Raw genomic sequence first — 23,777 nt, forward strand, 5'->3', positions numbered from 1 at the left:
TGGGTTGGACCATGTTGGGTGCTTATGTTTGGGTGATGGATCTCTTTGCTTGCTAGTGGTGTGTTGGGGTAAAGAAGGACAAGGACAATGTGCTCTGTGTACTGCATCAGGTCCCTGTAGCCACTGGAGTACAAGCACAGGCAGGAGCATCCTGGACCAGTTGCAGCCATAGCAGAGCAGTGACCAGTTCTGGACATCTCCTGTGGGCTTTGTGTCTTTTTGGTGTTTCTTGGGTGGAGTTGGTAGCACTGGGCTTCTGTTCCTTGTCCAAATCTCTGCAGACCTTGATGGGTCCTCTCCTTGGTTCTCTGAGGTGCACCTTGTCTGTACCACCCTCTTGCTTCCAAAGCAGTGCTGTGGCATTGCAGAATGGTCTGTTGTGGTGGGATGATGGTTTGGAAGTGGCTTTTATGTCTTGGCATTATTGGAAGGTCTGGAAGGTAGAGTATGGTGGTGGAAGAGGAGGAAGTGTGCAGGGCAGGCATCATGCCATCTGGGGCAAATGGGTGCCCCACCGTCTGGCAGCTGTAAGAGATACCTGGGGGCTGCAGGACCACCATTCCCTGAGAATGGTCTGCTATCTGTAGGCGGGAGGCATTGGCAAGACGGGCTGCAGGAGGGAGACTCAGGCCTGCCTGCCTGCCTGAGGGGACTGTGTCTTTCCCTGTCAGGTACAAGCATGAAACACAATGACCACAGCTTTGCTTTTTCATCCTTTTTTGTTTTTACAAAAAGTTTTTATTTATAACAAAATAATAAATAAATAAATAAACAAGTGGCCGGCCAAATAAATAAATAAACAACTAAGTTAATTAATTAAATAAGTAAGTAAGCAGAGTTCTGTGATAAATAGAGATTGGCATTAAAGTCCCATAGTAGCTCCCCAGTGTCATTGATCCCCATCCCGTTCATCAGGTGAGATTGCAGTCTGGATGAACGTGATAATTCCACAGGTAATAAGTACCATCCATATCTCCTCGCATCTGTCCATGAGTGCATAGCACAGAAATTTCCTCTTCCTTTCTCTCCAGTGGCCTTGGTTTGGGTGTATGGGCTGTGACACAGACTGACCCAAGTGTCACCACAGTCATACCCTTTCTTCATCAGCTCATCATTCTGCTTGAAGGAGGTGAGACTGGTACTGAGTGATCCCAGCCTAGGCTGCTGCTGTCACCACTCAATCTGTGGCCACTGCCACTGGCTGGGGATGGGTGTTTGCTATCCGTGGTTTTAGTGGGGTCCAAAGCAGCGTGGTGCTTCATTTGCCGTATGAGTCTGTCCATGTATTTGAAGCAGTCAATAGCTTCGAGGCGGACGTGGTCCCAGGCGCAGGCGCTGTGGTTGTGGGCACGGAGGAAGAGGTGGATGTCCCTGAAGTACTTGTTGACGGTGAGCAGCAGGTTGCGTGGTCCTTTGAAGAGCGCGGCGTTGTCGGGGAGGCATTGCTCGAGGAGGTGGATGTGGTGCTGGAGTTTGTTGAGGAGGTCGTTGCGAGCCTGGGTGGGCCAGTGCTGGCTGCTGCTGCTTCTGCTGAGGGTGTGGAAGAGGTGCTGGAGGATGCGGAGGGCGGTGATGGCGGCTTGGTGCGGGTGGAGGTTGTCGCGGAGGAGGGTGTCGGGGAAGAAGGGCGGCTCCTGGAGGTGGCAGGGCTGTGTGTGGCTGGGAGCCATGTCCTGGAGAAGCTGGAGTGCATCCCCAGGATCATGAGTCCGCAGGTGGTGGCACGGGAGGCTGGCAGCGAGAGCAGTGATGAGGAGCAGCAGTGCCAGGGTGCTGTGCCACCGGCAGGGCTGTGCACATCCAAGTACAGCCATGGCAGAGCTCTGGGTGCTGTGAAGGAGCCTGGTCTGGCTCGGTCGTGGTCGTTGCTTTGCTCGGGGTGCTGCCAAATGTGCCGTTTTATATGCCCAGGCTTTCCTTTCATCACCATCTTTTAGAGGATTTCCCTTTTCTGTTTTCACTTTTGTTTTTTCGTTTGCTTTCTTCTGAGGGCTTTGGTGCTTGTCACTGACTAGGGAGGGCGCTGCTATGAGAATGGGAGCTGACACCTTCTCAGGGCTGCTGCTAGGGGGAAGCCTGGCTACCCTGCTATTGCAGGAGGTGAAAGTGTGGCAGAAGTTTTCCGGATGGCTGTGCTGGGGGTGTGTTTCAGGATTGTCTTTTCATCTGTTTTGCGTGTTTCCTTTTTTGGTTTTTATTTTAAAATTTCTCTACCTACTGGCATCTGTTTTTTTCTTATTTCATGCTCTAATATTATTTGTATATAACGTTTAATTTGCATGTTCTTATATTTCTAATTGACAAATATTGTTAGTCTATCAGTCTTTTAAAATTCTATTTATATGTGTGTATATATGTTAATATTTATTTTTTTTTCTGGGGCACTTGCAGCTTTGCTAGTGCAAGAGGTTTTCATCTCTCTGCAAAATCTTGCAGAATACTTTTGGAGCCATCTCTCATACCCCTGTATCCAGAGTTAATTACCCTTGGTATGTTGGTATTTAGAAATAAATGTGCAGATGTCACAAAGGATTTTTTGTCAACTATTCATGCAGTGCTTGGCCTTTCTAGATTTTGAGGGTTTTTTTTAATTATTTGTTAATTTTTTGTGAAAATGTGGCAGTGTTACATGGTCTGGGGGCAGGATCAGGCAGGAATATTTCTATTTCACGTGCCAGTTCACTTACGTGGGAAAAGTGAAAGTGAGTCATCACTGCTTCCTGTGTAACTTCCAGCAGCAAGAAATCCCCATGGTTGCTGATAAAGCAAGAATGGGATTTTCTCCTGAGATTTTTTTATTTTCTTTAATTTAACTCAAGTAATGTGCATATTGTTGCTGTAAAGTCTCACTGTGGATTTTTTTGTTGTTTGGGTTCTTTTGGTATATGTTACATTGGGATATGTTGTCTTCTCCATTCATCTGTTGCAAAGATCTTAAAAATGCGTCAGCTGGTATGTGATTTGCTGCTGGATGAATCTTAAGTCTGTTAGGTCTCATCACTTACCCTTTTTCATACTTTTCTGCCTTACTTTTTGGGCCTATTTCCGATATTGCTCTTTTGGCTTTAGGCAGCCTTTTTTTTCTCCTTTTGTAGGTCAGGAGATACCTGGGACATTTGAAGAGCAAAGTGTCTTCCCTGATATTTTCCTTTGGGCAGGCATGAACTGGAGACATAACTGCCTTGCACTTACATTTTCTAATGAGTTTTTAGTTTGAATGTATGTATGCACAAGTAGGATACAGACACTCAGTACTGATGTGGTTTGCCCCTTCCTGAGGTGCAGTGGGAATAATTGCAACTCTTACACCCTCTCCTCATGCAGGTTTGATTATATTTTGTCCAGTTTGTATAGGGGGAAAATGTTAGTGTGTCAGTTCATGCCTTCTTGAGTTGTTTTCACATCTCTTCTCTAGATCTTCTTTTTGTAGAATTTTCATCAGAAGGTTAGAAGAGTGCTGCTTCTGAATAATCTGCTAAGATTTTCAGTGTGAATTTAGTTGTGTTTTGCCAGGTGATTAATGCTGGAGTTCCTAAGGGGGAATTACCAGAAAAGGAAATGTTGATGATATAATGGCATCATAAGTTACAGAAAGCACCTACAATACTAAAACTTTGCCACATTATTCCATGTTCAGTGATGGAGGATTGTGTGTAGGAGACAGGGAAGTGGTGCACGGAAGTGGAGCAAGGTGGATGGTACTGTCAACTCTGAGAAAACATTTGAGGTGCTATGGCATTTGCAGAGAGGGGTATGATAAAGGAGGAGACTTTTCCAATGTTTGAAAATACATGGAAATGGATACATTACTACTTAAAACATTATCTCTTTCTGGATTGGAGGCGGTGAGGAGTAGAACGTGAAAATTAGGAGGTAAAAAACAGATTACCAGATCCACAGGTGGAGTTCACCCAGAGAGAGAAGGGCAAACTTCTTTCCTTTTTTCCAAAACAGAGGTCAAAATACTGCTTTAGTTTTGCTAGCTTGTCCTGTCATTTCAGAATGCTAGCTTTCTTGTATTCCTTACTTTCTTGTAAAAGACTTAAAGAATTATCTAAGGCAGTGCTCTCCACCTTTTTTATGCACCCTATCAGCAAAAAATTTGTGAGCACTCACCTTCAGTATTATTTTTATTTCTGAATTATATACATATACCCCTATACTAATATATATGTTATAAACATACACAAAAATAGAAATGAAAAAAGGAGAGAAAGGTTAAACAAACAGTTTCAAAGTTCTCTTAAGCTGTATTTATCAAAGGTACCAAATCTGTTTCCTTCCTGCACTCCAATGGGTTGTGATACACACCACATTTTGGAGACTATGACCTGAGGTCTCCTGCAAAGTAGTCTAAATAAATTTTCCATTTATTTCTATTTATTTTCAATAAATAGAGTAACTATTTCTCTCTCTCTTTTAAAGTTTTTGCTGTTTTCATGGCTGACATTTCCACATTTCCACTTTTAGGAAACAGGGCATGGTACAAGGGCAAACCCCTTAGACTTAGATCTGTATTGTGATTACAGACCTGGCTTGACCAGAGGCCTTTGACCCACAATGCTCTTTTAGGCAGTCTCACTGGAAGATTACAGTTCAGAGCTGGGAGCTGTGTGGGAAATCACTTAGTTATTGCCTTGAACTTACCATTAAGAGACAAAATATTTGTATGTAACACAAAAAATGTCTATAAAGTAGATTTATTTTTAGCATGAGGATCCAGGTAAATTTTTAGTTCTGCTGCACAATGTAAGGTCAGCTTCCACCCAAACCTCCTTTAGTTCTTGCTTTTAGAATTTTCTTCTGTGTCTAGTGTGCAGTTGATAAGATCTGTCTAGTTGTGTTACAGTTTCAACTATTAATAAATGGTGTTGTCTCTTTCCAAGGATTACTATGGAATTACATTCCCTGCTCCTGCAACCTTGACAGGCAGAGATGGGAGCCTTGCTAACAATCCGTACTCAGGTGAGTGCTAGTTAAAGATAAGGATGGCCAGTGAGATATGCTGGTTTCTCAGTGCAGGTCATCTACTGTCACTCAAAGAAGAATTGTTTCTCCCTTCTGTGGTCAAAGTAGCCCTTCCTTGTTCCTGCTCTTGCTCTTAAGCTGTCATTGTGCACAGATGATATTAATGCCATCCAGGATTTCAGCCAGTGGTTTTCATCCACTGCCAGTTGATTACATCTTAAAACTGTAGCCATAAGCATTGTAGTTCCTATAATGATGGTAATAAGTGCTGTCATACTTCCTGGTAACCAGAAAAAAGGAATACTTGATTGGGAGTGAGGTAGAAGGGATTTATTGTATGTCACCTCCTTGGTAAACATGTGAACGTGCTGCTCTGTAGGCTGCCAGAAAGTACAAGTGTTTGTGAATTTTCTGCTTCATGATCACTTCTCTTGGGAGGCTGTTTTTGGGTTAATAACTGAATTTCCCTTCCTGCTTCTTCAATAAGGTGGCCCACGATGCAAGCCTTGCTTTCCTGGCCTTCAGCTACTGTCTTCAGAACTTTGGTGGTGTGAGGAACTGGACATCTTAACTAGTCATGCTTGTCAAATAAACAGTCATTGGCAAAAATATGCCCATCACTGCCTGTAAATCCTAACCTGCTTTCAGCCCATGAAGCTTAGCTAAACAGGTTAACCTCCAGGAGAGTCACACTTTAACACAACAACCATTGGCTCTCTGGCTACTTACCATGCTTCTGCTTTTAGCATGTTTTATTGCAAAGATCTGATAGTAATGAGTCTGCTCAGACCATGTGAGATAGGTGAGTATTGGCATCTGTTTTTATCAATGGAATAGCCATGGCATAGAGTCCTGTGCCATGAACAGGCAGTATCTCTGTGGCTGTTAGGACCAGAGACTGGGTGAGGGCTTCCCATGAACACCTGCAGGCTTTCAGGTGTAGGATGTGTCCTGTTCTGTAGTTGTCTGCTTGCATTCAGAGGATTTAAATCCATTGAATTCTCCACCTTTGCAGTATCTTTGATAGCTTTTCTGATCAGTTTTTTCTTTCACAGGTGATGTAACAAAATTTGGCCGTGGAGATTCCGCCTCTCCTGCTCCTGCAACCACACTGGCCCAGCCGCAGCAGAACCAGGCTCAGACTCACCACACGACTCAGCAGCCCTTCCTCAACCCGACCCTGCCTCCAGGGTACAGCTACACTGGGCTCCCTTACTACGCTGGAATGCCCGGTGTTCCCAGTGCATTCCAATATGGGCCAACCATGTTTGTAAGTGTGACAGCCTTAACTGTAACCCTTCCTGCATGCCTCTCCAGTTTTACTTTCACCAGCCCAAACACTCTACATCTTGGAGTTACAGGAAGGTTTGGGTTGGAAGGTATCATCAAAGACCATCGTGTTCCAATCCCCCTGCCATGGGTAGGAGCACCTCCCACTAGACCAAGTTGCTCAGAGCCCCATCTAGCCTGACCGTGAACACTTCCAGGGATGGGCCATCCATGTGTTCTCTGGGAAACCTCTGCTAGTGCCACACCACCCTCATGGTGATGAATATTTTCTCTATATCTAATCTAAATCTATCATCTTTCAGTTTAAAACAGCCACCCTCCATCCTGTCATTACAGGGCCTGGTAAAATGTTTTTCCCATCTTTTCTGTAAGCCTTCTTTAAGTGTAGAAAGGTCACAGTAAGGTCTCCCTAGAGCCTTCTTTTCTCCAGAATGAAAACCCCCACCTGTCAGCCTGTCCTCATAGGAGAGAGGAGCTCATCCCCATGATCATTTGTGACCTTCTCTGCATCTGCTCCAGAGGTCCACAGCTTCCTCATACTGAGGGCCCTAGAGCTGGAGTCAGTATTCAGGTGGACTGTCATTAGAATGGAATAGAGTCAGCTTCTCCAGTCTGCAGGAGATTTCCAAAAACATGCAACGTGAGAAAATAACTGCAATCTCTTCTAAATCTAATCTAATCTAATATAATCTAGAAGAAAACAAAAAATTTAACAGGCCAGAACTCATGGACCCCTGTGGAAGTTTCTATAAATAGCTTTCAGCTGCATTTTGTGGGCTTGCTGTTCCTAAAATCCCTTACTAGTCCCTGGAGAATCAAGGGGAGACACAAAACTGAGTCATTGAGCTGAGAGAGCCTGGATGGAGGAGACCCATTAAGTCACAGAGCAGGGCTGGAAGTCTCAGGAGGAAAAAGGTTATTTGGGAAGAGGTGCTGCTCCAGGCAGAAGGGTAGATGAGGCTATTTAGGGCCCTGTAGGATAGTATTTTATGAATAGCCTCAGGCAGGAATTGATATTTACTTTGATTCTGTGGTTGTTCTTCTCAGTTTGTGGGTAAAGATTTGCTGTTTGCAATTCAGCATATGAAAGAAACACACAGCCTCTTCTGAGTGAGGGCTGCATTGCAATCACAGGGACAGGTCTAGGAGAAATCCTGAGACACAAATCCACTATAGCAAGTTACTACTGTCGGCAGTCCTGTGCCATCCCAGTCCTCCCAACTCTAGACTGGATTCCCGACATGAGGTGGAAGGTGCCTTCCCCACTAGATGGCAGAGGGAGCCTATGTTCCAGCTGAAGGTGCCTTTTGTTCCTGTCCTTTGTCCAGGTACCTCCAGCATCTGCAAAACAGCATGGAGTCAACCTGAACACGGGGTCGACTCCCTTCCAGCAGGCCAGTGGCTACAGCCAGCATGGCTACGGTGCAGGTAAGCCCTCAGCCCCGGCTGCCCCATGAGCGCGCGTAGCCCTACTTGTGCACCATAACGCCCTGTCTTGTGCACATTGGCAGGCTACGATGACTTAACGCAGGGAACCGCTACTGGGGATTACAGCAAAGGAGGCTACAGTGGATCATCTCAAGCACAAAACAAATCTGCTGGTGCTGGACCTGGGAAAGGTAACACTTTGAGACTGGAGGTTCCTCTGGAGTGGGATTTAGCAGGGAAAACTCCCAGTGCTGTGCAGTCAACACAGCAGCCAGCTCTAAACAGGGTCATGATCCAAGCTGTTTCTCCATCTCCCATACACAAAATGCTTTTTTAATGGCTCGCTTGTTCCTTCTAAACCTCATGACTGAACTTTGCATAAAGATTTGTGTGGCTGATGCACAGCTTGGTCCAGTTATACATGGGAGAAATGGTAAACTATTTCCTAAGCCAGAGCTTTCTTTGCTGAAGAATATAGTGATCCTTCAACAGTGCTGTGATTTTGAAACTTGAGCAGTTCAATGCTGTTGCTGAAATTATCCTCTGCCAAATCATAGCTAGATGTTAAGTTTTTTGGTAGGCACCTGAGACACCCACATGTTAGAGAGTATCAGGGCACTTCACATATCTCTGGGCTGTCTAGCTGCTGCCTGTACATGCTCATAACATTGTCATGCCTGGAAGTGTTTCCTTTGTGACCATAAAAGCTGACAGATTTATCTAGCTCATACAAAAACTTTGTTTGGCACATACTGGTTAGATTTGAGAAGTGTGCTCTGGGCTGCTTAGCACTAACTGGTTCATCCTCATGCTGAAGCAAATACCAAGCATTTGAAACACCTGGTGAAACACACTGTGCATTTGAAACACCAGGTGATCACACTCTTTTCGGTGGAGAAGCAGTCTAGGAAGGAGCAGTGTCCAAGGAGGATTACAATCAAAGCTTAAAGCAGTAACCTTGAACCCAGTTCTCTGATTCACCAAACAAAACAACCATTGGCTTTATTCTGATCCGAGTGAAATGATCAGAGCCACCTCTTACAAAATTGTGAATAAGTGTCTCTGAACCAGTGATGCTGATTCTGTCAGGGCATAGGAGCACTGCAGACTTCACTCTTCTGTAGGATGTGGAAGCATAGGGGCTCAGATGTGTAGGAGATGCTGAGTCTCATCACTCAGGGCACTGCTGGTAAGCTCTTGAATGCTGCAATAGAGCTGAATGCACCTCTGATCCTAGGGGAAAGCTGGCTTTTTGTGGGCTTCAGTGAGTGGTCAGTGCAACCAGCTGCTGCCTGGTGAAATGCATTGGAATCTGAGTGTTAATGGCTGGGTGTGGACCTGGATTTATCCAGTGGGCTTTTGCAGTGGGAACAAGAAACTGAGCCCCATCTTCTGTTCCCTCAGCTGTGGTCTGAGATCATGGAGAACTAGAAGGGCAGAGGCTTCCAGAGGTGCTGAGAGCAAAGCTTGGGATCATGCTGACTAGAGGGGTGATTTTCTCACTGTTGGTGGCATTTCTGTTTTCCAGGTGTTTCTGTGACCTCAAGTAACACGGGTGTGCCTGATATCAGTGGCTCAGTCTATAACAAGACTCAGGTGAGGAGTGTTGGACCCTCCTCCCTCAGTCCCCAAGGCTGATGACTCCTACTCCCAGGCTGGCCAGTCTCAGGGTCAGCAAGCCACGGCATCTCCTAACACTGGCTCTGCTGCTGGAGTGAAGTCTCATCCTCTGTCCCACTGTTTCTATGGTGTCAGCACCTGACAGCAGCTGCTGGCAGAGGCTCAATGCTCCCTGTGCTGCACATTGCCTACACTACACCATGCCATCAGTGTCCTGGGTGCAGATGAAGTTATGGGTGTTAGCATTTTTAGTACAAATAGTCCCCAAAGCAGGTGAGTTGAGAGGCTGTTTGCTTTCCATCAGAGGGACAGGCAGTAGTACCCACCTCTAACACCCAAGGGTCCCTGTCCCAAGCTCTCTTGTGGCCATTGCTCAGCATACAGCTCCCCAGGCAAAGCAGAAAGTGCTGTCAAGCTGTGCTGTGCACTGGGCTTATGTCCAGCTCCTGTTTGCTCCTCCCTGCACCCTCAGCAGGGGAAATCGGTGTCTGGCTGTGATCCATGCTTACAGGTAGGAAGCCAGCTGTCAGCTCTGTGCTTAGGGGTCAAGCTTTGGCCAGCAGGAGGAAAATATTACTGCAAGTTCCTGTGTTTTTGTTGGGCTGCCCTGGATAGGCTGAGTAATTTTAGGCTGAGCCCACTCAGTGGGGAAAGAACTTATTAGGCAGGTGCTGTGATCCCATATCCCTCTGAATGGAAAGAGGTCAGGGGAAAAAAAATCCACAATGCCTGTGAAAATAAAAATTTCAAGAGCCATTAGTGCAGAAATACGGGTGAGAACAGGAGCTGAAATTCATCCTCTGGTGTGCTTGCAGGTATTCAGTGTGACTTGGCTTCCCCATGGGGTAGGTGAAAGGTTTAGGTGATGTGTGTTTGGGCCACCCTTGTTCTGGTCTGGCTGGTGCTACTCACACCAGTCTCTGACCCTGTGCTCATTGCCCCCTGTGCAGACATTTGACAAGCAGGGATTCCATGCTGGCACTCCGCCTCCCTTCAGCCTGCCTTCTGCTCTCGGATCGACTGGGCCTCTGAACCCTGGTGCTGCCCCAGGTTATGCTCCAGCCCCGTTTCTCCATATCCTCCCTGCACATCAGCAGCCTCATTCCCAGATGCTGCACCATCACCTTCAGCAGGATGGGCAGGTGAGTCAGCCCCTTGTGCCTCTACAGCATCCCCAAGAGCACACTGCTCCCCCTTCCCAGCAGGGTCCTGGGGTGTTTGTTTCCTTCTGTTGTTTGCTTTGCTACTGGGAAAGGGCCTTGGCAGCAGTGGCTGTTGGGCAGCTTGAGGAGGGAACCTCATGAAGTTCAGCAAGGGGAAATGCCATGTCCTGTCTCTGGGGAGAAAACAGGCCAATGCACCAATCTATGTCAGGGACCACCTGCTGGAAAGCAGCTCAGCAGAAAAGGCCCTGGGGGGCCTGGTGAGCACAAGCTGACCATGATCCAGCAATGTGCCCTTGCAGCAAAAAGGGACAATGGGATCCTGAGCTGCACCAGGCACAGCACTGCCAGCAGGTCAGGGGAACTGATCCCTGCCCTCTGCTCAACCCTGCTGAGGCCACAGCTGCAGTATCATGGCCAGTGCTTGGCTCCCCACTGTGGGAGAGACATGGATGTGCTGGAGAGTGTCCAGTGAAGGACTGATGAAGGGGCTGGATAATGTCTTCTGTGAGGAAAGGCTTGGGGAATTGGGACAGTTCAGCCTGGAGAGCACTGAGAGGAGATTTCATCAGTGTGCAGAAAGGGAAGATGTAAAGAGTACTGAGCCAGGTTCTTTCCAGTGGTGTCCAGTGACAGGAACAGGGACAATGGTCAGAAACTGGAACACAAGAGGTTCCCTCTGAATATCAGATAAAATGTTTTTGCTAAGTGACCAAACACTGCCCAGGAAGCTGATTGAATCTCCACCCTTGAAATTGTCTGGGAATGGTGCTGGGCAGCTGGCTCTTAGGTGATCCTGCTTGAGCAAAGGGGTTGGACAAGATGCTTCAAGAGATCCCTGCCAGCCTCAGCCAGGCCATGATTGTGTGAAGAGCCCATCCTGCTCTTGGCTGGGGAGGGATGATCTGTGGGGTGTGAAGCCGAGGCAGGTGAGCACTTGTGCTGTGATTCTGGGGAAAAGTCAAGCATCTCCTGCAGGTTGCATGTCAGCTTCGATTTGGTTTCACATGCATGTGTTTACTTTCCTAACACTAAATATTCCCTGGAAAAAACAGTTTTCAGCCTTAGAGTTCAGTAATAGGATGTGATTTTGTGCTCCAAATGTGTGACATCCTTGTCTGGTGTACCACCTCACCTCACCTTGGGAAAGCTCCTTTGCTGTGCCTGGCCCTGCTCCTCACTTCCCCTATGCTTTGGAGGCAGTGGGATAGTGCTTTCCCAAGCTCTTGCTTGGTGTGTCCATGGTTGCTTGGCCTGGACTGTGATGTAGAGATGGTGCAGGGTAGAAACAGATCTGATGAGGGGGGAGCATTGCTTTGTGATGTTGGGACGAGCTTGTCTTCCTGGGAATGCTGATGCTGTGGCAGCTGATGCTCCTGTCTCCTTTGTTTCCCTTTTCTAGGGTGGATCTGGCCAGCGCAACCAACCCAGCACCATGCAGCAAAAGTCTCAGGCTACCAAAACCGCCTATGGCACTTCTCCATACTGGACAAACTAAATCTGAAACCGGGGAGAGGGGGGAGAATGAAAGGAAAGGAGGAAGAAAAAAAAAACAAAAAAGAAAAGAAAAGAGAAAATAAAAGCCGAAGCCCATTCGTTGAATTATTAGGAAAAGTTACTGCTCAGCCAAACATCTGTGCGGGGAGAACTGCAGCCAGCCAGCCATCCTCTGTGTGACTCGCCTGCTTCCTCTTTGAGTTGCTGTTATTTGTAATATATTTATGTATGTATTTGTAAATGTAATAGAGCCTAAATGTGGTTTTCTGCATCTTGCAGCCTGTTTTATTTTCTTTGTAGGAAAACTAATTATTCATTTTCCATCTGCACCAGGGCATCCTTCTTTGTTTTGTATTTTAAGCTCTATGGGTTTTTAACTCTGTCAAAGACAAACTGCGCCTTTTTTTTTAGAGCTGGAGCCCATTTATTTAATGCAGTTCCAAATTCAGAGAAATAAGGAGACCTGCCCTTCCAAAAACCTAAATCAAGATGTGTCCTGTTGGTTTGATTTTACCCCCTGACCCAAAATATAGCTGTTATTTTAGAGGGGGAAAATAAAAGAAAGAAAGAAAAAAATGTTTTGTGGGCCTTCCCCTTTCTTTCATTTCCTCCCTCCCTCCCACCCTTTTGCTGTGGAAGACAAACTCTTGTGGGCAGTTTCATCACTGTGGCCTTGAGCTGCAGTTTCAACTTAATTTTTCAGTTTTCTAATAATAATAAAAATAAAAGGACAGGGTTTTATTTTTTGTTTGTGCGGGGCTTTTTTGTTGGTGGTGTTTTTCTCTAACAAGAGACTTTGGATGGCTCAGTGTGTCCTGGAACCTCCTTTGCATCACTAGAGGCAAAAACTATGTAGCGGTTTCTTAAATAAAAGTATAAGCTGTGTCTTGTACCTCTTTTTGCCCTGAGCCACATTCCCAGGAAAGCCAGAGCTACTGGATGGAAACTACATCTGTCCCTCCCCACTTCTTTTAAAACAAAGACCTTGGAGGCAACTCCTGGTCCTTCTTGTCCTGCACCACTGCGGTGAATGTTCTAGGAGTTTCATTTCTTTATAGCCCTTCCTCCACCTAATAAAGAACTGAGCATACCACTGGTGTCCACCTAATAAAGATCTGAGCATACCACTGGTGTTTGTCTGCATTTTCAACAGCTCCAGGAGCAGTTTTACACCTGTTCCTGCCAGAGCAGCCAAACCGGGGGGCTAAGAGCAGCAAGTGGTTCTGACAACAGTGAGTTCACCTGTGTGCTGAGAGCCCTCAGGCACCCACAGCAGGGCCAAACCCTCACTCCTGCCATCATCAACCAGTTCTGCCTTGGGTGGCTCCTGAGGTGGTGCTCCGAATCCTTGTGAGCAGCTGGGATTGGTAAGGACGGAGCACAACTGGAGTTCTGTCCTCTTGCTTCGCCCATAAGGTCCATGGGCTCCACTGGTACAAGGGCAGAGGTGTGAGGGCACTTGAGGGAAGTCTCCTGCCCCAGACTTACCCTTCTGATCATCCTGTCCCCTTGCAGCAGAGGAGGTGGGTAAATGTGAAGCACATAATGGGAAAGGGGCTTTTTTTTCTTTCAGTATCCACAAGAAAAAAAGAAGTCTGCTTCTACCCTGAGAACTATTCTTTCTCTGTTACCAGCTCTTTGACCCTGTGAGACACTGTTGTTACCCAGGCCTCCCCCAGGCTCTGAGCAGCACAAGAACTACTCTGACATTTTTCTGCCCTGGCTCAGGTTTTGACACTGGTTGAACTCCAACAGCTGCTCCAAGCCCTTGGCAGCTGCTGCCCCACTGCCAGCAGCTTTGCGGCCTGAATGTCAAGGAGGGCAAAAATGCTTCTGCAGGCAGGGGCCCCATCAGCTTGTACAAGACTGCACCAGTGGCTGAACCCTCACAGCAGCAGCACCTCATTCACCTGCTTCAAAACACAGACTTCTCCAGAGCTGCCTTTCACTCTCTTGAGGTCTTGTTTATATATAGACACCCAGTGCTGCCCCACAGGTGTAGATCAGTTCTTGCATGTGTCACAGTTCAGAAGCAGCTGGAGCTGGAGCAACCGGGGAGAGATGGCAGCCTCCAGCAGCCCCTGAGCCTCAAATCCCACACCTTCCCAGCTGCTCTGGGGTCCTGCCTGTAGGCAGAGTGTTGCCTTCAGCCACAAGCAGGCTCCTCTTTTGTGAGACTCAACAAAATGTTTCTCCCTTCACCTACATTATCATTTTGGCAGGACTTGTCTGCAGCAGTTTCCTTTCTAAGCCTTGTTCCACTGATGGCAGAGGCAATGTCACCCAGCTGCACTTTGCCACCAAGGAAAGGATGGGAAAACCCCTCCTTTGCAGCCCCCTGGGCTTACCCAGGCAGGTAAGAGTGGGCTGGAGCCCCTGCCCTGCCTTTGGTACCACGCCGCTGCTGGAGGAAGCAGCTACTGGGAGTTCAGGGCAGCCCAGTGCTGTAGGGTCAGTCAGGAGATAAGAGCAGGCCAGATCCCAGACAGCACCATCCCTCCAGTCCCTTTCTGTAGTATGGAGCCTGCTTTGGGAAGGCAGCTCCAAAATGCCATTCCTCCAGCTCAGCTGTGCAACAGGAGCACTTGGGCCCCAGCCACATTTGACTCAGCAGTTGCTGTGCTGCCATTGATACCAAGTGCAGCCAGTCCAACTCCCTGGCACTTGTCCTGCTAATTTTAGCTTGACTGCAGCAGGGGGGCACTGCAAACACCCTGCTCCCCTCCTGATCCTGCAGGGAACAGCAGAGGACAGGCAGGACTGGCACTCACGAGGGCTGGCAGCCATGACCTCAATTTCTCTGCCGAGGCTGCTCCCTGACCCAGCGGTCAAACTCCTCCTCCACCCTGTCCAACCCTTTCAGGAGCATCGTGCTCCTGCCCTGCCAGGCCACTGGCCACCAGCAGCTCCGTGTCCTGTGTCCCTGCTCCGGTCACATGAAACCACCAACCACCCCAATGGGCTCCCCCTTCTTGACTTAGGAAGGCTAAACGTAACAGCAAAGGTCTGGCCTTTAGCCAAAGTCCTTCTCTAAATCAGTTTGTTCTTTAGTCTTAGGTGCAGGCAGCTGTCAAACAGCAGCTTTATTTTGCAATAAACTGATTGATATTTGTGTATAAATATGTCTATTGATACCAGAGCAGCAATGAACTCATGAACAGCTGTTATTCAAAGCTTTGAGTAACTCGTGCAGTGCAACCAGCTCAAATATGGAAGTAATAGCACAGAAATATTTTCATTTCACATTTTTATTAGTAGACAGATGTGCAGAAAAGACAAAATATAACTACTGAAGAAGAAGACAACACAAAAATGCATCAGTTAATTCTTTCTGGTAAATTATACTGAAGAAAAAAAGGAAAAGATCTGGGAGTTCAGCTAAGAAAACTACTGAGAAATCTAGTGTACCCTGCTGGTTTCAGAATGGTTGAAAACTGCATTTGAAGGGACATGTAGTTGCAAATGTAAACGCTAATATTGACTGAAACAGGAGAAAAGGGATTAAGAAAAAACCAGAATACACAAAGCAGGTAAACATTTTTCTGCAATCTCTTAAATAGTTTCAAAAAAATCCCCTCATACTTCAGTTGTATCTGAAAAAAAGGAAACCAGCAAGTCAACAAGCAATGACACTGCACAGGACAGTGGGGAAGAGAAATTAGTCTGGTTAACCAATGTCAGAGCTCTCAAAAGAGGTTGCTTTTTTGTCATTAAAAAAGGGTAACAGAAGAGTCATAATAATGCATCTTTTACAACACCAAGCTTGGAAATACAAGTCACTGGAGAGTATACAGTGAAGACGGTCAAAAGTACAAGGGAAATCCTGAAAGATGCAGTATCCTCATTTCCAACCAAGTCATCAGCAAAGCCAGCGTTGCCACACTCTGGCCCTTCACCCCCCCCAGCCACCTGAAAGCTGGAGGCTGGTGCCCCTGCCCTGGCGTGGCCCCGAGTCCAGTCCTGCAGCCGGGAGCACCAAGGGCCCATTTGCCAACCCTGGCGCTGCCCTCGCAGGGCTGGTGTGAAGCTGGGGGCGCCCCACCCTATCACTAGACGCAGGGGAGCCCCGCTGCAGGCCCCAAAAAAGCACCTGGGGCTGAGTCAGTCCTTGCTGGAAGAAGGCTGACACCTCAGGAGGGTGGAGCTGCCTTCCCAGGTAACAGGCAAGCAGGAAGGCAGGAGACCGAGGGAACGATGGGCACAAGGAATCGCCACTCGGGCAGCCTTCACTGCCTGCGGGCGGAGGGATGCAGCGCCGGGGCAGGGACTGTCCCTCCAAGCCCCAGCAAAGCAACATTTTGGAAACATCTGCCTCGTTCACTTCATGCGGAGCCCCGAGGGCCTCACCCTCTTCTCGTCCGCTCTCTTCTCCTCTCCGTCCGGGCAGCGCACTCGGAACTTTTGCTCAGTGTCACACCGGGACGCAGCCACGGAGCGGATCCAGAACAAAGCCTGTTCCCACCCCAGCACCCCCGAGGGACCTGCAGCTGGTGACGTACCATGGAAAACCCTGAGATACACGGAGGGGAGGCGCAGCCTCTGGTCAGGGTGATGCCTCTGTACCTATGGGGATCGAGAGTTTCCCCCAAGCAGGGCCAGCACCTCCGATCTGCTCCCGGGACTGCCAGGCCCGGCTGCCGATCCAGGGATCATGGGAGAGGGGAACTCGGGGCACTGCACCACAGCCAAACACGAGCACGCTGCAACGGGGGGAGGGCTGAGGAAGAGAGTTCTCAGACAGGAGCATGCAGGATCCCCCTGCCCAAGACAGAGCGCCCTAAGCTCTGCCAAGGGCTTCCAAAAACATGCGGGAGGCTAAGCTCGGGGCACCAGCTGAAGCGCACTGCTGAAGAGCCTGTCAAAACCTGCTGCTGGCTTGCTCTGCTCTGGGGCTGCACACACCCCTGAACCCCAGGGAGCTGGGCAGGGGAAGAGCCCAGCACTGCCCACTTCTGCCCTGCAGCACAGACAGCCCGGACATCCCACGGGCCCCAAAGTGAGTTCCAAACTCCGACAGCCTTGCAGGCTCTTCTCTGAATTCCTCTGGGAAGTGCATGCAAAGTACTTCTCTTAAAAAAAAAAATAACCAACCCAAAAAATCTAGTCTTTGCTATCTCTTAGCACTCTGCTGAGAAACCACAGTAAAGAACTTGTTTCCCTAAAAATGCAAGTGCTGGAGGAGAACAAACAGAATCCCCCTCGTTTAGGAGCTCTTCTGTGTGTAGTTGAAACCCCAATCCATAACTTCAGCTTCCATGCTTACACAGAGAATTATAATGCAAGTCAATGCCTATGAAAGGTGGGCAGAATTCCAGATAAATTCAGGGAGCTAGGCTCTCGCATTGTATCACTTAGATTGTCTTTTTTGAAATCATAAACATTTTTATTTCCCATATAGTCAATTACCTTTTCTGTGTAGATAAACCTACCTCTAAGCAAGTGCATGTCTAATATTCTTAAGCTCAGCTGTGCAGAACCACACCTGCCCACAGGTGACCCACACAAGTGACAGAAGGCAGCTCCAGATGCACAGGGCTGGGGCTGCAGGGAGCAAGAACTGCCAGCCAGCACAGGGCAGGAGGCTGCTGGTCTGTCCCACTGCCAAAAAAAAAGTCCAGCAGGAATGGTGGCCCTCTGGGCAGCAGGATGCACATCTGCTCCCTTCCCTTCAGAGAGAGGCAGCTGGCAGCAGATCTCAGCAGAACAGCTAAACTCTAGTTTTTCAACCCTGTCCTAGTCTGAAAAAATTGAACAAAAAAAAAAAAAAATAGCAACCCAGGGCTCAGTTGTACAGACGTGAAGTGTTAAGTGTTTATTTTAGGGTTCATATCACAAGCCTTTTCCAGAGACAAAACTGATTTTGCCCTCTGGGGCTCCAGGGGCCAGCTATTTCCTAACTTAGCAGGCAGAAAAGGAATACTGTACCTTTCAGTGACATCCCATTCAAGCTCAACACACAGTAGCTTTACACTCTCCGCCCCACACCTTATAAAGGAAAAGCCACCACCACAAGGCTAAACGAATGTACACACGCTATTATTGTAAATGGAGCAGCTAAACCTTGGCAATTTGCTTTGTGGGGATTTTTTTTTTTCTTCCCAATAAATGCAGCACTTTGAGCTCCCAAAAACACGGCTTCCAATGGGTTTGTTCCAGCTTTAAATACATTAAACATCTCAATGCAAGACTGTATTTAATTCAAGAATCTAAACACAAGCAAACCTGTTTTGCTGTGAGCATTTCGTAGAGAAGTGAAAAGGGGAGTTTCTTTTTTAAAAAGAAATTGTAATACAGTGATGAAAGGGTTAAGAATGCAAGAATTCAGACATTCTGTGGAGGGTCTCTAAGAGGTCCATAAAAAAGGAGCGAACAGATCCATACAACAGGAGACAGCAGGAGACAAAGTTTTGTGTTGGGTTTTTTTTTTGTTTTGTTTTTTTTTGACACCCCCCCCCCCCCCCCCCACTTTTTTGCTGGACTGCTGCTAGGTTACCGCTGCTCCCTTCTGGCCTGAGTCGGCAGGGCAGTACAGGGGCATAGAGGGAGCAGGTCACGACTCCTCGTTGCCAGAATCATCATCATCGTAACAGTCGGCATCCTCCTCCTCCTCATCCTCATCGTCAATGTCGTCATCGTACAAGTCGTCGTAAAGCAAATCTGAACTGTTGTCATTGGAAGGCACTTTAGTTTTGATGCAGTACTCTGCCAGTGTAGTGGGGACCTTCACACCATCCTTCTCTGCCTCAGCTTTGGTAGCCAAAACCTGTTTCCTGCGGGGAGAAGGACACAGCAACAATGAGAGCAGGGCCGTGTGCCAGGGGCTCATCTGCCCCGCCCTCCTGGCAGCTCAGGGACAGGGGAGCTGAGGTTTGCAGGAAGTACCAAAAGCAGCGCTGGAAACAGATTTGGTTCCTGCAGCCCCAGGCTTGGGAGCATGCCAAGGGTGTTTGCAGCACATTCACTCTCAGCAACATATGAAATCAGTAATTCCACAGGCTCTGCACTAGAGATCTGCCAGAGGCCAAAGCAAATTCCATTCACTACTGTAGGGATGGCCAAGGATTTCCTAGGATGATTTATTGACTGCTGCTGACAACTCTCCCACAGCATGCTCAAAACTGCAACTCCCACAAGCCTTTGGCAGCTCTCAGCTCCCACTGGAGGGTCAGAGCAACAGGGGCACATGGCAGCACCCCAGGACACAGCCTGGGGCTTGCAGAAGCCAAGTGTTTCCCACCACCCCGGGCAGGCCCGGCTGCTGTGTCCCAGCAGGGAGGAGCAGATGGCAGCCTGTCCCCTCACCCACCCACTGCCTGTCAGTCTGCCATTCCCTGTGTCAAGTGCACCCTGCTCCGCTGGAGCCGAGGGAGCTGAAGGATTCTCTGCACAGACAGAGCCCCACTGGCCCCACCCAGGGCCACATCCTGCCTGCCTAGCTGGCAGAGACAATGCAGATGTGGCCTCCCGCCAGCCCTCCAGGCTGGGCTGTCCCTCCACAATAGCCCTGGCCCACGCTCACATCATCCCCCTGCAGCTCCTGACAAACTATGGACTTCTGCAAGGGCAGCACTGAGCAGTGCTTCCAGCTAATCCAACCCAGCTCTGCAAGCCCTTGACAAATTCTGCTGATGCTCCTTTGAACTGGAGGGACAAGATTATGATTCATGCATGCATTAAGCACAGAAATTAGTAGGATGCATTCAGTTTGCATCACATCCCAAGCAATGCAGGGCTCAAAGACAACCAGGGACTTTGACTGAGATTTACTAGTAGCCAATAGGTTTTGCAGAGCACCATAACAGATTAGCCTGAAAAAAGAAAAATTTAAAGACAAAACAGCCCAGTCCTCCTGCCCCAGAAATCAGCACTGCTTCTGTGTGCTGAAAATTCTGGAGGGACCTGAAGCGTGGACTTTGAATAAAACACTAAAATTAATTTCCAAATTTAATTCTGCTGCAGGAAGCTGGTTTCAGCAAATTCTGGAAGCAGTCTGTTTGACAGGATTCAAAGCAGAAGGCTGGTAGCCCAGCATCACAAGTGGCCAAGTTTACCTTATGATTTCGGCGTACTCCTTGTCTTTTCCTTTACTGTCCCTCCATTTCCTGAACATGACTGACGCATCCACATTGGCTGGGGAGAATGTGTTGGGCTCGTTAAGCAAAGAGATTACACTCAGTAAGATAGTCCTGAAAGAGGTAATCACAACAGGAGAGTCAGAGCTAATGTATTCAGGAATTCTGGATATCCACAAACTCTTTAGGTGTTGCATCTTAAACTTGTTTGAAGTGAAGTCTTAAGCTGAGGACAGTGTTTTTTAAGCGAGAGCAGGTATTTATGAACCTCAGACCCTGGACATTGGTGTAAGGAAGGTGATACAACACAAACCTCACGTGACTACAGACCCTTGTGTCTGTGCATGTGCTTGGGACAGGGCAGCATGCAAAGCTACAATCAGACCAGAATTCAGGTTGTCTGCACTATCCACAGATGGTGTGGGGATGGAAATCTGCTCTGTGAGCTGTTCCCGGTGGCTTGCAGCCTCCAGCAGGAAGCCAGGCTGTTTGCCTGCCCTGCGCAGGGAGAAGGACCACTGTGCCCCAAGGCCAGCAGAAAAGGCTGTGCTACTTTTCCCCTGCCCTGCCAGGTGGTGGAGGCTGAGGTCAGGGCAGGACTCTCCCCACTCAGGCTGCAGCAGCAGATCCCAAGCACAGCAAGGGGAAGACAGCGTAATGCTTCTCAATGCCCGGGCAAAGTGCCAGGGCCCAGTGGGATTCAGCTGCTGGTACTCAGGAGAGCCAGCATGAGCCAGTCACATAACCCCTGTCAGGCAGGCAGACAGACAGACAGATGTACAGTCTTCCAGGATTTCCAGGCAGGTTCTCTGCTCTGCTGGCATTTACCAGCTGCAAACCCCATTCTCATGCCCAGAGCTTTCTCCTGCAGTCCCTAGAACCCTTTGCATTTGAGAGATGCAGTCTTTGCTGCTCTTGCTGTGCCCCAACCTGCACAAACTCCCACACCCAGCCATTGTCTGTAGCTGCCACCATGACATTGTCACCCGACCCCGTGGTCCTGCAGCAATGGCTTCCCTTTCAAGTGGAAGGGATAAACAAGAACAGGGAATAGTTCTTGAAACACAGCATTACCTAACAGCCACTTCACAGACCTTGATTAAAGGAGATTGGTAGCCGCAGTTGTGTTTGCACTGATTCAGGGACATGTTCAGAGCACATCTACCGGATCATATATCTGGGTACAATTCCAGGAAATGCTTGGTCATTTGGATACTGAGTATCTTGAAAGGTTTTGAAAATAAACACTTGTATCTGAACAGACTGTTCAGCACAGCTATCAAGAGAGTCTTATACAATTCATTTTCTAAATTATATAATTCTGTACAAAAAAGAGAACAGCAGCTCTGGAAGAAACTGTCTCATTGGACTGGAATGATGGGCATAAGAGATCATTTTCTACTTCATCTCAAGAATTCATTTAAGAGCCTTTGATTCTCTGCAAACTGGCCAGCATGTCAGCTCCAGTATCATGCAGCAGCTTTCATGTACAGCAAACGAAGGCTAGGAAGGGCTGAGGACCAGAATTCTGGATTTAGCATCTGCTCTACCACACTTCCATCAACAGTGAGGAGAAGCCAATTTTCACTGTGGTGTCCAGACACCAAAGTCACTGCAAAGCTACTTAAATACACCAAAACAACTGTGTTGAAAGTGAAACTCTGAGCTCTTCATTCCCATCCAGCACATTAGATCAACTCCATCACTGCTGATATATTTAAGAGCTGGACAGTGTCCTCAAACTCAAACCCGGTTGCTGTGAACAAAGTACAGTAACAGAAAGGCATCCCAGCATGGGGGATTTGACAGGACTAAAAGCACCAAAAAAGTTCAGCCATGTGAGACTGAAAACCTCAGCACCAGACACAAACTGCATAGGCTGGATATAAGCTGAGTCTCTGGGTTAATGTCAAGGATCTGTCTCCCGTAGAGACAAGGCTGCTGTAGCATGGAAGAGCAGCCAGCAGAGGTTCAAGGAAACAGACCTGTTAAGGACCCTTTTTTTCATGTATGAATGTAAGAAGGCTCAGAGACAGACCAATTTCTTCGCAAAGAGACATGATGTAGACTGGCTGATGTTCCCAACCAGCATATCCTGTTATATTCCTTGTTGAAAAAGGATTTTTCTTAAATCCCAGCTGCTATCCACATTATAGCCTCTAAGAGCCACCTCAAGTAGTAAGTATAGAATGGTCCAAGGGCATTTTTGCCCTTGGTATAAAGTTAAAAGTTTTAGCCTAGGCTGCACTGACAGTCACATTATTGGATCAAGCTGTTTGTGGAAGCTTCCCAAATCTTAGGCAGCAAAAAAAACGAAGAAAAATGGGAATCCCCAAGAAGCAAAGCAATAGGCAGACAGTGCATCACTGTCTGCAGGAGATACAGGTGGTACCAATACCTTGAATACTGTGAGAGTCCTGGCCTGTGCAGTTCAAGGGCAGGGAAGACTGGGGAGATGTGGAGAAAGACAACTAAAATTATCAGAGAGCCTCAACCCCAAGCCTTGCCACCACTCACTCAGCTCCATGGGCCACAGAAGGCAGTGTTCTTTGGCAAACAGATCAGAGCTGCATTCCCTCATATCTTGCTGGGTTTTGCAGTATTTACTTATGCCTGTATCACCTAGCTCCCAGTGATGGGAAAGTCCATACTAATTGTGTTTAAAAAAATAAATGAGCCTGCTTGACACCTTTAGAGGTGGAAGCACAGGTGAACTCTCACAGCTGAAGAATGAATTTTCCCTTTCAGACACTTCAACCCTGCTCATCTCTGGGCAAACAGTCAACACTTGGCAGGATTTACAGAATTCACCAGCTGAGGAGCAGCTCCCTCCCACATCTTCAGCCCCTCTGCCTCCTGTCTGACATTCTGGAGCTTTCCCAAGCCAGATGGGACCCCAACAGGTTGCACTTCTGCTGGCACTCTGCCCAGCTGGTGATGGTGGTAGCAAGCTAGAATGAAGGACCAGTTTTACTTTCATTCGCTGATACATTCACTTGCTCAGGAATGTTTTGACCTGTCATCCTTAAGCTCAAGATGTTTCAAAAGCATTAGCACTGAAAACTGTGACTGTAGTGAGGGAGAGCAGAAATTAGAGAACGAGCACCATGAGAAGTTCAATGTCAGTCTCTGGGGTTGAATATAATGAAATAATCAAAATGTATGTGTGATATACATAATTAATGCCTAAAGCTGTTTCCTAACTGTGAGTTAAAGTTTGTCACCTAGTTGATTCTTGGAGTAATGAGAATGAAATTCAGCTGCTGTTTCAAAAACATTAACAGGTTAGGCCTTGAATGCTTCTGGTACTTAGTGATCCTTCGTATTTTTGGCAGGAAGAAAAGCACCAGCTGCTCCCAACATGACTCAGCAGGGCAGAAGATGGACCAACAATGAAATACAAACAAAAGGCAGAACTCTGCAAAGTTGCTTCTACTGGTCAGAATACTCAAAAACATACTGTATTGGGTTTGCAAGGCCAAGCTTTGGTAGCTGGGGGGGCTACAAGGGTGGCTTCTGTGGGAAGCTGCCAGAAGCTTCCTCTATGTCCAGCAGAGCCTGGCAGCTCCAAAATGTGCCACTGGTCAAGGCTGGGCCAATTGGAAATGGTGGTAATGTCTCTGTGACAATGTATTTAATAAGAAAAAAGTTTTAATTGCGTCCAGAGAAGAGTGGAGTGAGAAGATGTGAGAGGAACAACCCTGCAGACACTCAGGTCAGTACAGAAGGAGGGGCAGGA

General features: G+C 47.7%; 3 protein-coding genes across 8 annotated transcripts in view; 1 reads left to right on the plus strand and 2 right to left on the minus strand.

Moving 5' to 3' along the window:
* LOC131593080 (ubiquitin-associated protein 2-like) overlaps window positions 1–12,104 on the plus strand; it is a 141,968-nt gene extending 129,864 nt beyond the window's left edge. For 4 of the 6 annotated variants that reach the window (XM_058865287.1, XM_058865289.1, XM_058865290.1 and 1 more), the window contains exons 21-27: window positions 4,887–4,965; window positions 6,024–6,238; window positions 7,587–7,686; window positions 7,770–7,877; window positions 9,215–9,282; window positions 10,257–10,448; window positions 11,872–12,104. In XM_058865287.1, coding sequence (XP_058721270.1) covers window positions 4,887–4,965; window positions 6,024–6,238; window positions 7,587–7,686; window positions 7,770–7,877; window positions 9,215–9,282; window positions 10,257–10,448; window positions 11,872–11,967 — 858 coding nt within the window. In that variant the 3' untranslated portion in view covers window positions 11,968–12,104. Of the gene's footprint in view, window positions 1–4,886; window positions 4,966–5,455; window positions 5,519–6,023; window positions 6,239–7,586; window positions 7,687–7,769; window positions 7,878–9,214; window positions 9,283–10,256; window positions 10,449–11,871 lie in introns of all 6 variants that reach the window. The other 2 variants (XM_058865285.1, XM_058865286.1) reach the window with 1 other exon arrangement.
* LOC131593081 (interferon-like) lies at window positions 868–2,216 on the minus strand. The gene has a single exon (XM_058865292.1). The coding sequence runs from the start codon at window positions 1,812–1,814 to the stop codon at window positions 1,104–1,106; it is 711 nt and encodes a 236-aa protein (XP_058721275.1). The 5' UTR covers window positions 1,815–2,216; the 3' UTR covers window positions 868–1,103.
* Window positions 12,105–15,198: 3,094 nt separating the features above from the next.
* Window positions 15,199–23,777, minus strand: part of LOC131592684 (ubiquitin-conjugating enzyme E2 R2) — a 54,038-nt gene continuing 45,459 nt past the window's right edge. The window contains exons 4-5 of the mRNA XM_058864365.1: window positions 20,018–20,152; window positions 15,199–18,736 (exon numbers count right to left, since the gene is read on the minus strand). Coding sequence (XP_058720348.1) covers window positions 18,517–18,736; window positions 20,018–20,152 — 355 coding nt within the window. The 3' untranslated portion in view covers window positions 15,199–18,516. The remainder of the gene's footprint in view (window positions 18,737–20,017; window positions 20,153–23,777) is intronic.

The sequence above is a fragment of the Poecile atricapillus genome, chromosome Z, assembly GCF_030490865.1.
Source record: "Poecile atricapillus isolate bPoeAtr1 chromosome Z, bPoeAtr1.hap1, whole genome shotgun sequence".
NCBI lineage: Eukaryota > Metazoa > Chordata > Aves > Passeriformes > Paridae > Poecile > Poecile atricapillus.

What these genes read in the sequence shown, in the direction of transcription:
- LOC131593081 (XM_058865292.1), bottom strand. Translation starts at nt 1,814, where the DNA reads ATGGCTGTACTTGGATGTGCACAGCCCTGCCGGTGGCACAGCACCCTG.